Source organism: Barbatula barbatula (genome assembly GCF_947034865.1).
Source record: "Barbatula barbatula genome assembly, chromosome: 14".
NCBI classification, from domain to species: domain Eukaryota; kingdom Metazoa; phylum Chordata; class Actinopteri; order Cypriniformes; family Nemacheilidae; genus Barbatula; species Barbatula barbatula.
In genome coordinates, this window is record NC_136777.1 from 21,045,766 (window position 1) to 21,060,692 (window position 14,927).

At 37.0% G+C, this 14,927-nt stretch overlaps 1 protein-coding gene across 1 annotated transcript in view; it reads left to right on the plus strand.

The window, feature by feature from the left end:
* The first annotated feature begins 1,092 nt into the window (after positions 1-1,092).
* The window catches only part of epas1b (endothelial PAS domain protein 1b), a 55,751-nt gene continuing 41,916 nt past the window's right edge, over positions 1,093-14,927 (plus strand). The window contains exon 1 of the mRNA XM_079473357.1: positions 1,093-1,439. Within this exon, the coding sequence (XP_079329483.1) occupies positions 1,414-1,439 (26 nt within the window). The 5' untranslated portion in view covers positions 1,093-1,413. The remainder of the gene's footprint in view (positions 1,440-14,927) is intronic.

The window sequence follows — 14,927 nt, forward strand, 5'->3', positions numbered from 1 at the left end:
CAGTCAGTCGGGCATTATTGAAAAATTAAACCTGACAGGATGATTAGGATCATGCCGGGCCTCGTATCATCCCGTAGGGGTTTATTTTGCAATAGTGAGCAGGTAATATACATTATCCTACACGGCTATAAATTAACCAAATTAATAAATGGACATGAAACATTTATTTGACTTGAATTTGTTATTAGTTTACTTGTGATGACCACAAAGAGACAGAACATGAGCACAACAAAGAAATATGTTTCCCAGATAAGACACCATACAATGTTGCTATTGACAGTGATCATTCCTTATTCAGGAATATTGAAATTATAATGAAATGCATAATTATAGTATTTAATGCGAAGGGGCAGGAGAAAGGACAAGATATTGAAATCCATTGCCATGAGAAAAATCGTGCTTATAGATAATAACTATAAGTAAAAGAACACAGGTCTCGTTATCGCACAGATCACATATCTACAAAAGATATTAGTCCTTTGCCACAAGACTCCATTTATTAACACAATGCATGCTTATGTGAACTAACAATATGTTTTCTCAGTATTAATTACCGTTTATTTTATTTCACTGTGCATTAACTAATGTTAACAAATACACATTTTATGTTGAATATTAACATTCTGTTTAATAAACTTGTTTAAGAAACGTTCAGTGTTTCTCTGACACAAAGACTTTTCAGAAATGTTATCAATATCAAATGTCCGGAAAAGCAATTTTAAATCCATTTTAAATTTTCTTATTATAAAAATGTTATAATTTTGAAATAAAAGCAACCAACATATTTTAATTTGCTTCAAGGTACACATATTCAGGGATGGACAGGATTTCCATCAATCCTCGTGGTACAAACCACAATATTAATACTATATTTCATTACATTTTCTCCCTTCTCAGAGGTTGCACATCTTTCTTTTGCAGAAATGCGTGTTCCTTTTCAACAAACACACGACTATCGGACTGGTTCGTGTGAATGAAGTCAGAACGCAGCTTTAGATAAGTAAGACCCACCGGACCCTGAAGTCCTGCTCTGAGGGTGGGCGTCTCCAACTCGCAGAAGCAGCCAATCACAGAGCTCAAACTGATTGCTCTACTGTCATTGACCTTGTGCGCTGCGCAGCGGCTGTGGATCGACTTCGCTGCTGACCCTCAAAGCGCGCGAGGATATTCGGACCCTGAGCCCGTGGATTTTAAACGTGCGGAAGACTGTGCGATCCTTGGCAGTGATCTGAGACTGTACAGTCCACTTTCAACCTGTTTCTTCGCTTCTGAAATGGACTTTAGTGTGTTTTAGGATAAATTGTGCGTCTTTTGGGGTATTTAAAGCGAGCAGACGGTGGTTCCTCTTCGCGAAGATATCGGACCGGTGTTGAACTTCGGAGGTTACAAGGGAACGGTGACATTGAGAACGAGATGACAGCGGAAAAGGAGAAGAAGAGGTGAGTTTAACGTTACGTTTGCTTGTTGACTGCGCGTAACTCGTGCTGCGCGTTTAAGTTTTATTGAGCAACAAGTGAACGACGGACACGGTGCTCAAGTTCATTCACCGTCTCACTGTTTGATATCATATCAAATATAGCATTGCTTGCATTTAAGATGTTGTGACAGTGTGTTCGAGTTTCCTGGCGCCCTGCCTTGTGTATTAGCATACATGAGGTAAACTGATAATAAACTGTTACTGAGTGACGTTAAAATGTTTTCTTAAATATCCTAATAATTTTTGGTCAACATATTTTGAGTAATATAGCCTATCATAATAATAATAATGATGTATTTGTTTTTATTGATTAATATATCGTTTTATTGTCCTGTCGAATTGGAAGTACAGCCTATTTGCCACGACGTTATATGCACGAGGGATTTGTATTGCGTAGAATAATATACCAGACTATAATCTAATCTGAAATCTGTACGTTGTAAAAAATGTAACTTTGAACTTTATTAGCATTATCAAAATTAATATAATCATTAAATAGCTGTAGTAGCCTGCAATAAATAAACGGAAAAGCAGATACCATTCGTTTATAATATGCATTGAATACTGTATTTTTTAATTGGCATTTATTCATACCATTAAAATAAAACAAATAAAAGCTATCAAGAAAATTAAATATCTGAAATATACACTGTATTTGACCAAAATCGTATTTATAAAATACATTTATAAAATGCACAGCATACAGTACTTATAAATTGGCATTTATTCATAAAATGAAATTATAAAAAAGAAAAAGTATCAAGAAAATGTAATATCTGAAATATACACTGTATTTTACAGAAATCTTATTTCTAAAATACATTTCTAAAATGCATAGAAAACGGTATTTATGAATTGGCATTTATTCATAAAATGAAAATATAAAAAAGAAAAAGTATCAAGAAAATTAAATATCTGAAATATACACTGTATTGTACAAAAATCTTATTTCTAAAATACATTTTAAAAAAAAATTTCACATGAGCTGGGCTGCTTGATAAGGGTGATAGAAATAGTGGTGCGTCTGTCCCTTTTTGTGTTTATCTCAGAGCACCTTCGAATCTGCTTCGTCCTCCTGCCGTGCTTCCCTAACAAGCTCTCTATTACTTACTTGATGAGTTTCGGGGTGGCAGAACACAAACAAACATTTCTACTGAACTCAAATGAAGAGAAGGTATCTCACTCATACAGGAGGGATACAAGACTTCAACCGTAAGAACTAAACGACTGCCTGTCAATGATCACAGACAACGAGACACATAAGATGTCTTCCGAAACACCAGAACCATTAAAGATGGTGTGTGTATTTGTTTGTGCTTGTCTACTCCGTATGTTTTGGCTGTTTACTTTCAACAAGACAACGATTATCTTGACCCTCGGGCTGTGTCTTGTATTCATAAATGTTTGAAAGATAGCCAGGGTCTTCGTACAAAGCCCCTTGTATACAGTTCATGCTGTAGGGTTCATGAAGAAAGGGTGCGTTTGAATCCAGAGGAGCACAAAATAGCTTGAATGCACTTTGGATAAAAGTCACTTTGGATTAAAGTGTCTGAAAAATGCATTCATGTACAGTAAGTAAATGGGTTTAAATAGGTTAAAATTGTCAACTGTTTGAAACTGCAAGCCGGTAGGAACAAACCAGTCTTTGAACCATATTGGTTGCTGTTGCGCTTCCTTGCAAAGTCATTTCTGATGGTCATTTAAGGTACCCTTTTCCCTTCATTTTTGTCATTGTTGTCCATTACGTCACACGTGAATCATCAGACTTGGTTTCTGATTCGGTCTGTGCGTCTGAGAGAGAAAACAAGTGGGCCAAGTGGCTCATTTACGAAGAGAAAAGCGGTGCTTTGTGAGGGACTCTGTTAACTGAGCTTCCCTGAGCTTCGGGCCGAGAGCTGGCCGTGCGCCTGGTGCAACTTGTGAATTGTTCTGTCCAGGCTCTCAGCTCTTCTGCCACAAAACCACTTACCTGCACCAGGACTGTGGGGTACTAATCAGGCCCTCCAGAGTTTTATGAATAAAGATTCATGTTTTTTGCATTTAACATCAATGATTTGAAGGAAGATACTTGGTGACCTTGGTGTTGACAACTCAGTGATACTGTTATCAGAATGCACATTAGAATGAGGACTTCACAAACAAAATAAGACATTTGCCATACTTGCACTATAGTATTTTTCTGTTGACATTGGTGGGATTTACTATTAAGTGAGCAAGAGTGATATTATAGCTGTGTGAGAATGGCAGTTATTTGGCTGAACGGTAATTTAAGTGGGCTGCCAACATAGGGCCATAAAAGCACAATTGTGTGATAGTATCTTTTATACAACGGTACAGCAGGCAAGGGAAATTATGTAAATTAGAGAACGCCAGGGTGTGTCCCAAAACCCATGCTTAATACACGGACACGCGTTTTTCAGTGCATTTTGTCAATATGTGTGTAGCGTGAGAATTCAACCCATGACCTTGGCATTGCTGCGTCATGTAAGCTGAGTTACAAGAACGCCACATTTGCATGATATGCACAGAGATAGCAAAAAGACAGCAATTTCATAGAACAAACATAGAACAGTCTGTATTATTCTAAATGGAAAGAGTTTAACTGTTGAAGCTGACACATTTAAACAAATGTTTCAATAGAGTTTCTGAATCAGGCAACATTTTTTTGCTGCTGTCCTTCTGAAACCTTGTATCTCCATATTTTGTTATTTTTTGTTGCCAAAATTATTATTATTAGTCATGTTTTATGTTTGTCACTGGGTTTGGCAAATGTCTTATCAATAAAAAGTCTTAAAAAGTGCTTGTTAAATATGTTTTCCATTTCTTGAAAAATTGCAAATTTGAATGAAGCAGATGATACCTGATACTGTACATCTGTCTGTGCCATATTTTACAAACTAAAAGTCTGCAAATATTGCCGTTTATTTTTTGTGTTGTATATTCTCATGTTGTTTTCGTTACAAACATTATTTTCACCGTGTTTAAAATATTACAGGCAACTTTTAGAATCTGGTTCATGATTTCAAAGGAAATCTGTAAATTTCGAATTGTTTTGAAAAAAGAAATTTGTGCACAGTGGGATTCCTTTATTTTGCTCTTTGTATCACGTTTGAGTATCAGCGATGAGCATTTGAGTAGATTTGGACCAATGTGGGCAGTTAAGGCTTTTGTTTTCACAAGATATGAGACTTTGGTGGAGAAATTCAAAGAGCCTCCCAGCTGTACGACTTGTCTAAACAGAAAAGAGCAGTTTATTGTGACAGGATCTCTAGAGATGGTCTGAATTGAGACTTCAGAGCACCCCATCCTCAACTAACGGCAGGGGTGCGGGGCATCGCTTTCAGTCTGGGAGCTTATTTTTTGTTTTCAGATTTTCTTGTTTATCAAGATATTACTCCCTTTTCTTGCGTCCTATAATGTATCTCTTCTGTCTTCTTCAAATCACACTGGTCTTCACCAGTGTTTTTGCATTGTTCACCTCCCAAGACCGCTGTTTCTTGACACTTCCTGTTAACCAGTCCCCTTCTTCCTCCTGCAGCATAATTCACTGTCACATCACATGTTTCTAATGTCAGCTGTTTGTGAACTTTATTCTCAATATCCTTGTTTTGGTTCTCATTACTTCACTATGTCATTTGTGTGATTTCCTATAATTGGGATGCACCGATATGTAAATTTTTGGCCCATAATTATTTATCATGGGAAGCCGATAACCGATATATTGTCGATACACACTATCTAAATATTGATATCAAATTCCCTATGACTAAAACAAAAGGCAAAAAGTGGACAACTGCTTTATTTGAAAGCATTGATTGCATGTGAGTATAAAGAATATAGCTTTATAGTCACATGTCTAACAGGTCTCAAGACAGACAGCATTCAGACAGCAGTTTGATTCAAACAATATGCTTTTGCTCCAATAATTCACACATTTATAGATACTTTATCTTTATACTGTGCCTACATCAAAAATCTTTTACTCATAGCAGTAAGTGAATGATCACAACAGAAAGATACTGTACTGTACTGTATTTTAACTGTGAGCAGCGTGCAGAAGAATAAGTTTAGCCAGAGGAAATTATTTTTGATTTATGCTTTATAATATATCGGCATCAATTGTATTATCGGCCGATAACCTTAAAATGACCATTTATCGGCAGATATCAATATGGCCGATAATTAATTGTGCGTCCCTAAAAGTGTTGTCCTTTTGTAAACATCAGTCAATGAGAAATGGAGGGCTTCTTTAAACGTATATCAGGCTTTTGAATTATTTAGATAAATATTGTAAATAAGCTCAGATATGATAGGTAAGAAGACAATCAGCATCATCTCTTGTTCACTTTAGACTTACTTGCTTGTGTGAGTATAGGCCAAAAGTGATGTCCGGAGGGTTTGTACACTATGTAAGGAGTAATTGACAACAGGCCGTTCACCCCGAGGTCTGTATAAATTCTTCTCAAAGCTGAGCTTCGGTTGAAACTCCAACGTTCAACTACGTAACATGAATACAATATTTATAATGCATCTTTAATAATACACTTGTATAATCACTTTAGGCCATTACTGTGTCTGTATGTTTGAAGAGTTAAATGCAGTGGGCTAAGTATACAGAAATATTATTGAAATAATAAAATGTTGAAATGCATCACTATGCATGATTATGTCCACCACCGTCCTCTGATGTATGCATGTCAAAATCCATCTATTTGTGTGATCTTATTTCTGCTTTGATTTTTTTGCGGTATTCGAGAACTTGTTGTTCCTGAAGGATCAGAGATTAGTCTGGGCTGTATTGTTCTCTGTTCTCTGTTTGTGTTGAAATACCAAAGTGACAAGAAGTCAGACTGTAAGCTGGAGGAACAGGACTTTTAATGGTGTGTCTCATTAGAATGAAAGGGAAATTGTAACCTAAACTTGAGGCCTGCTGTTCGAACGAACCTTAACCTGTCCACTGTTACAGAATGTTACCGATTAACAGAATTAGTCCAATATGGACTTGAAAAGAGTTTACAGGCTGGACACTACTCTGAATAAAATATGTGATGAGAGATAAATAAGTGTTTTATTTAGCTTTATGTCGTCTTATTAAATGCCATTAGTTAGGTTGATTTAACTTATTTTTACGAGCCTCTTTAATTTTTGGCTCTTAAAGGGATAGTTTAGCCAAAATAAATATTCTATTTTTCTTTATTCTAATGTACTTGATCTCTGTTTAAAATTCTTTTTTCTATGGAACATAAACAAAAGTTAATGTTTATTTTTGAAGACCAAGTGTGCTCATATCCATATTACTCTATTTAAAAAATATCCCAAATCTGAAATGAAACGATTGAAGAACAGATTGACTACGTTGCTTGTTTGTTACTCAGCCAACGTTCATGGATTTCGTGGAACCACATAAATGCATGCAAAATACCTTTACTTACAAAATATTTACTTTTTCCTAAATAGAATCAACACAGACAGCATATATAGTTCATATTTGTTTGTAAACCTTGAAAATTGCCAACACCACAAGTGTTAAGTCTTAAATCACAGATTTTACATTTCGAGTGAACTATCCCTTAAAATTGATAAAAAAAAGTTTGGCCACCTAAAGTCAATTTAAGAGGTGAGATACAGAATGTTGGTGCGGTCTGTTACTCATCTCCACTATTTGCTCTGATCACAAAAACCTTCCAGTTCCAAATCTGTATAAATGTCTTTGTTCTGATGAACACAGAGAAATATATTTGGAAGAATGCTTATAACCTAACAGATCTTGACCCCAATAGTAGGAAAAATTACTTCATAATTTTTTTGTTCTATTGAACACAAAAGACGACATTTTGAAAAATGTAGGACAGCAAACAGTTCTGGGGCACTTTTGACCACCATTGTTTTTCTCCTGACTATGGTACTCAATGGGGGGCAAAATCTGTCTTGTTAAAAGCATTCTTCCAAATATATCTGTGTTCATCAGAACAAATACATTTATACAAATTTGGAACCATTCGAAGGTGAGTAAAGGATGACAGAATTTTCATTTTTGGGTGAAGTATCCCTCATAAAGCCTCTGGGTTTGTGCTGGACCTTAAGCATGCAGCTGCTGTGTTTCCCAAAGCATGGGGCTGTTTGTTATGAAAATAGTCGTGTGACCGGACAGCAGATAACTGTGACCTAGACCTCTACCTGGGTTTCTCTGCCTTAGGGGCCGTTTACACGAGACCGTTTTCAAGAAGGGTTTTTAAACAGCGCTTTTGGATCAGACCCGGGAGGACGAGAAGATGGAAGGAAAACTTTCGAATGTCCAAAATTTTCGCCATCTTGTTTGTGTATGTTTGCACGCTTCTCTTAACTACAAATGAGGAGAAATGCAGCGCTCTGTATTGTATGGTCTCTTTAGCGACGGAAGTTCGCCTTCCATAAACCCGTCAATCAATCATCAGGGACTTTTGTCTTTACTAAGTGATGTCACCAGTTTCTGGCATGTGTAATACAGCGTTTAAGTCATTTTTGCGAATCTGTGTAAACGCGGATTATTTTGATAACGTTGTCATGTGTACGTGAAACTTTTCAAAAACGCAAAAGAAAAACTTTTCTGTTTTTCATCATGTTAACGTGGCCTTAGTGGGCATATGGACATGTCCTGACAAGTTCATTTAAATCTTTGACCAATCAGAGAGAACGTGGGGAGAGAAAGGTGCTCAAAGAATGATTGACAGGTGAGGGCTGCATTATTGGCATCTTGTTTTTACATTCAGTTAAATCTCTATAAACCCAGTAATGAATGATTCTTCATCCTGTAATGAATATTCTGTCAGTACTGACCCTTTCATTTCATGTCATGCCATTCAAAACCCATATTTTCTTCCTTCTATTGAACACAAAAGGGTATTTCACAAAACTTTCAATGGAATTCAAATGGACAATGATTCACAGTCTGAGAGGCACATAACTAAGACGTTTTTTATTTGATTGGAAGATGTAAGAGACTTTCTGTGGTGTGACTGTTTGCTCACACGCTTAGATAGACACATTGCGTGGAGATGCTTATCTGCATATAGCTAGAATTCTTCTGGGTTTAAACCATAGTTTTTATGCTTTTGTTTCTTAATTGCTCAAAATATATCTCATTTACATAATTTCTTTAATGACTGATATTATTGTACATGATTTATTACAGCAAAAAAAGAAAAAATGCCTTTCTACAAAATATTATATTTTTCACCTGATGTCAGTCGCCCATTTGGCAACCCCTCCCCTTCAACCACCTGATCACATTTTGTAATGTAACAATCCAAACAGTTCCACATTTTAATCTTTAAGTACAGTCCTAATTTTTTTCGGATCAATATCCAGTTTAACTGTAAAATATGTCATATTAAAACAAATCAAAATGTGTTGCAAAGGGTGAACTTTAACCTGTTGTTAGTTGAATTCCTTATTCAAGAGGAATGATAGACTTGCAGTGCGGTGTAAGACAGTCGTTTCTGTAAGTGTCAATTACAGCATCAAAACACATGCCAGGTATGTGCTTTGTATGGATCATTTAAAGTCATATCTTGCTTCATTCATGCACCAGTTGCATTACTCAACTTTACGGTTTAAATTAGTATGCCACGCTGTTACGTAGAGGAGAGAATCTGTAATATGCTTGAGGTCATATGTATGTCGACCATGAAGATTCATTGTGCAAGGCGAAAATTGCTGCTTTTTTATGTCATGCTCTAGAAATTCTTTGATAAAGAAAGAACATGGACACATTCATCCATATTTTGCTTATTTTAAATACATTCTTTAGTTCAGGTTTTACAGTTTATTCTGGTAAGAGGTGGAGCCCCTATGTGCTTTTACGTGCAATTTTTGGCAATTTTTTATTTAGTATTTAAACTAAACCGCTGATGTGCGCTGCGTTATTAATATGCTCTTTTATGCTAGTTGTTTGGTCTTAGATCAAAAAGCCTCGGCACTTAGGTCTTAATAAATGGTCAGCCTAGCATTTTGAGATTTTTTTGGTCTTATAAAATATATAAACAATTTGCATTTTAAGTTTTATTTTCGTCTTGTCTTTATTTGCTTATTTATTCTGTGAAGATCTGGCAACCCTGTCACTTCAGCAAAGGGCTCTCGGGAGCCGCAAGCTGTGTCATATGTGCAAAAGTGAGGACTTCTTTCACTGTTATTTTTATTTGCGACCAAGCAACAAACAAGCAACATATTGGGCAGCGCCTGGTTGTGGAAGAACCTGGTTGTGTCCCTTCCTTCGGATTCTGATATTAGGAATGCATGGTAGAAGTGTATTTTGAAAACATTGAGTGTTTGTTCGCTTCATTTTACCATGGATTCCTTTGTAAACAAGGCACATGTCTATGTTGGATTTGCAGAGAGACGCAGGAGCTCGGAGTCTATGTTGGATTTGCAGAGAGACCTTCATAAAGTAGGAGCTCAGCTCAAAACGTCTGCTGCAGGCACAGCGTTCTGCCCCAAATTTAGCATTTTTCAACTCTGGGTGCCCGGTCGAACGCCAGCACTGAGCGTGGGAAAAACTTTTTTCCGGGACAGCCCCCAGGCTAATGAAAATATATTGACATTGTTTTAAAGTCATATGCCGTCACCAGCGCCGCCGCTCCCACCACGCGCATCACGCACTGTGCGTAGGGCACCAAAAATAGCCTGATGAATTTTAATCTAATATTATTTCATTAGGCTATAGAAAAATAATTAGGCAGGCATATTTTAGCCATGTATATGTAAAAAAAACGGCCGAACAATCCCATATCACCCCATCCACACCACCACCCGCCCATGTACGGTCCGCGCGGCAGTGCCTGTTGATCGCGCGTGCGCCTGACGCAGTTTGACAGACGGTAGCCTAGGCAACTTATTTGGAAATGGCCCCGAAAAGACAGCAGGAGTCAGGATCAGAGAAAAGAAAGAAGAAGAAACTGCGAGATGATGCCCGTGCATCACTTGCAGGTAAGTCCATGTTTATCATAATGGATCATAATGGAATTATGCTTAGGGCACCAAAATGGCTAGCAGCGGCCCTGGCCGTCACAAACAAACTCGACCGATCAGACCGATATGGAATAGCCGAGGGGACAGCGCTTAATTTAGCACATTTCACGCAAGGAAAATGACCGACCCTGCAGTCATAACCCATAAGGTAGCATGTCATTGTTTGCATGCCTGGATAGGTCAAGACCACTCCGTCGAGTTGTGTGTTTATAGTCACTCCCATTCCGTGCAAGCACTTTGTCTTTTACCACGTCTTTGCATGCAAAGAGATCCACCTGGACGGACGACCTTCTTAAACATAGTTCAAACTGATTTTCCAAGTCAACAATTCAGCTAAGTTGTTAATGTATTTATTTATGGCTTCTGTTGGTTGTGAAGGCGACTCATATTTCAGCTGCAGGACTCGGGCTTATAGCTCATTTGTCAAACCAGAATAGATAACATTTCATCATGACAAGCTGACATTTATCACATGACAAGCTGACTTTTATCACTCTCTTGTTAAATGCTTTTAAGTTCTTGCATAGTCTGTATGGTTCAACTGCACCACAATGTCAGAAGACAAATTAGCTGATGTCACGCAAAGAGAAGGATTCCTTGCTTTAGGTTTCACTGACAGAAATTTAGTTTGGAGTAAGATTGGAAATAGGCCAAACAGAACAGAGATTTTACAAACAAATCACACACCTACTAGTCAATAGTTTAATGTGTTGCCAATAGTTTAATGTGTTGATGATGTGCCACATATGACCTGAAAGTTACTAGAAGGTGTCGTAGTACAGTTTATGGGCTTATTATTTGGTGAAATTTTAACAAAAACAGCCATTGGGTTCAAATTAAACTAGAAAATGTCAACATTTGACCCAACCCAACATTGTGGTTAATTGAAAGTAATCCCACTGTTGGGTTTGTCCATATTTTAGGCAACCATGGATTGAAAAACCAAAATTTTTGTGTATTTGCCATTTGGTTGTAACTAACCAAGATCACCACATGCAATAAATGAATTGGTTTTCGATAAAAAAAAATAGTTGTGCTACATTTTTAAAGATTTGTGATGGTAGACTTGTGCAAAATCTTTGTCATTAATGAGACTTTAACAATGGACTCAACAGCCTACGTATTTCCAGTAAAATCTCAGGGGGCGGAAAAGCTTCCGTGTGGTATTCACTCATAGCAAATGTGCTTTACCAGCACTCGTTTTTGGGGGAATTAATGTGATATGTGATATATATTAGTGAAATTCTAAAAATCATGGACATGGATTTATTTTATTACACGTAAGGATTTAAACATTAACTGGTACTGGTGGTAAGAGCATTGCGTTACCAACGAAAAGTTGTGGGTACGATCCCAGGGGATTGCACATACTTATGCATTAATGTATAGGATAAATCTAAGTCGCTTTGGATAAAAGTGTCTGCCAAATGCAGTGTGTGTACTACAGTTTGTTGTCATCTCTAAGATTGCAGATGCCATCGAGCCACAGCACATCAGCTACTGAAGATCATATTGTCTATTGGTGACAGCGCTAGGATTAGCTGATGCTAAAGAATCAATTTAACACTGTGGATACATTTATTTGGTTTTATTTGTACAGATTGTAATGCAAATAAAAATAATAATTATATAAATATATACTTAGACATTTATGTACTGTACATATTTGTTTCTGTACTTAATATGCAATATATGTGCTTGTGCAGCCATCCATATCTTTGTTCTTAGTGTGTGCATGACATTGAAGATATTATATTATTTAAATGTGATCAATTAAAGAAAGCTTGTATATAATAACTGATACAGAGAAATTGTCAAGTAAAATACGAACACAAAAGCAATTAAAGACGTCAAACAAATGCTTTTTGGTTTAAATTAGGTTTTATATTGGAAGATTGTAAAGTAAAATATTTTACTATTTAAAGTGATTAAAATGAATGATCTATAAATTAATTAATCATATGAAATTCTCACAATACACAGTAAAAATGCTAACTACTATACTTTCAAAAGAGTTCTCTTCTTCTCATGTTATCCCTCTTAACCATTTCTCATATTTCTTGTGGTTTAACAGTACAACTTCATCTGCGATCCTTGGAAAGCTTAAGGTCACACTATCCTTTCGTGTGTCCTGCGGCCCGTTTCAGAAAGGAGGTTTAGTGCAAACTCTGAGTATATTAACCCGGAAATGAGGGAAATTCTGGGTTTTCTGTTGCAGAATGTGATGTATGTCAAACCAGAGAAAGCGGGGTAACTCAAGCCCGTTTCTAAAAGCGAGGTAACTTACTCTGTGCACCTAACCTGGTCAGGAGCAGGTTTTCTTTGGCAAACCCAGAGTTTCTTTCCATCTCCTCCCCCTTTTAAAGCGCAAGTGGTGTACTTGATCAGAGAGAGAGACCATCTCAGTGACTGCTTTTATATAGGATCCTATATGTGAAGAGGCTGTATTCATTCATAGGGATGTACTTGATTTCAGGAAAGCAATTTTGGACCAGAGTGGAATTTTGGCATTTCCCTGTGCATTTTTATTAAAACTTTTCTTTACAGTGAATTAGAGATATCAAAATATCACATCCTTCCTAACATCAATAACATCTGTCATGGCCTTTTCGTCATATCGGAGCTCCATTGATAATGGCTTGTCGTAGTTATGATGCAAGCGCTTAACTCAAGGTAAGCCTACCCAGAGTTGATAGAACTCACTGAAATCAGCTGTTCTGAAACCAAAAGTTTTCGCATCTCGGTGCATTTCAACTCAGTTCACATTTTAACTAGGTATTGGTTGAACCTCCTTATTGAAAAGGGCCCCTGCTCCTAAACTTTGTGGCTTCTCTGACGTCATCGTCGTCATCATCATCATTCTGAAACATGTCGTCCTCTCGCTGATCTCCCCTGTCATCTGATTCCTACTGGAACCTGAGAAAATACATATAGCCTAGTATTAATGACGCGTAAGTGAGAACGTTAACATTTATTAAAAAACATCAACATTTAAGTTACAAACCAATTCAGTATTTAAACAATACCATTTAAAAGCCAAGCGATGTCTGTTTCTTTTCAGCAAACCTGCATATCAGAGCCATGTGACAAATAAACAAATGTGTCTAACCGGGAACTGTGTTATTGATATCTGATCAGATCCATACAAATTTTTTTGTGTAAAGGTATTTAAGTACTGAAAATCATTGATAAACTCTGTTATGTCATTCAGTGCTATCCGGTTTTAACTTCACGTGCTAGATGCTAATAGCAATAGCATCCAAGCTGTCCATGTAAACATATAATTACATTTACCATCCTTGTCTATTATTTTCTTTCGGCGTTCCTCAGACTTTGCTTTGCTTTGCTTAATCCAATAATGTATTATCTTTTCTAAGGGGTACCAACACATGTGTTCAGGCCATTTGTAGAATATCTTTGTAGAATAAGCAATAATTCATCTCTTCCCACAGCTTCTTTGCACTATTCTATGACATACCAAAGTCATGCAAGTATACATGATGCAATAGCTTTTAATTCCATCACTCTTCAGGAGGAATGAAGCATTATTTCAATGAGTTGTAAGGGTACAAACAAATTTGAGCACGTCTGTATAGCGCATAGCCATTCTTCAGTATGATCTCGTTGGGAGACATCCGCGTCTGCTACGGAGGGTTCAACAAGTGCACTAGACGTTTCATGCCCTGAGTGAACGCTACTTCTCTATTGTTTAATGTCCTGCGGTGTCCTCTGGGCTTGTGCGCTAACAATAAGGTGGACTGTCGTGGCAAGAATTGAAAATATTCCTATCTGTAAGAGAGATAAAAGCAAACTTGATACCTCAAGAAATGGTTCAGTGGGTTAATATGTTTGTTTTTGTCGTTGCATGTGCACCTGGCAAATCTTTGTATTGCAAATGTAGAATGGTACGCTCTGCTCTATTTGCCAAGGCTTCTTTGGCGAATGAAAATAAATCTGAACGTGTGAGGTTGTTCACAGAGGCATTATTAAAGTCTATGGTCATTGAAACAATTATTGGCATCATAGCTACGCATTTATGTCTTGATTTATGTCTGCATTGGATGCAGGACAGGAAAGGAAAACATCCACGCCAGCTCACTTCAGAACACAATCTTCTCAACACAGTCCCCATGGAAACAAGCCAGGTACCTGTTTATGTTCCTCTAAATAGGACAAGAGGAAGAAAGGATAAAAGCATTGTTTCTGTTAATGTTGGCAAATAAGGGACTTCATTGCTTTGACCTGGCCATAACTAAAAGCATCAGCTCTAACAATCTGTTTGTTTTTAAATGACAAAGACGTGCTTAAACGTCTCATAAAATGGCTGTAGCATACACATATTTATTTGAATGTTCCTAAGGCTCAAATAAAGCATAATGGGGATTATCATGTTTTTGTATATTAGACACACAGAGGTCTCATACCAGTGTGCATGGCTAATCTA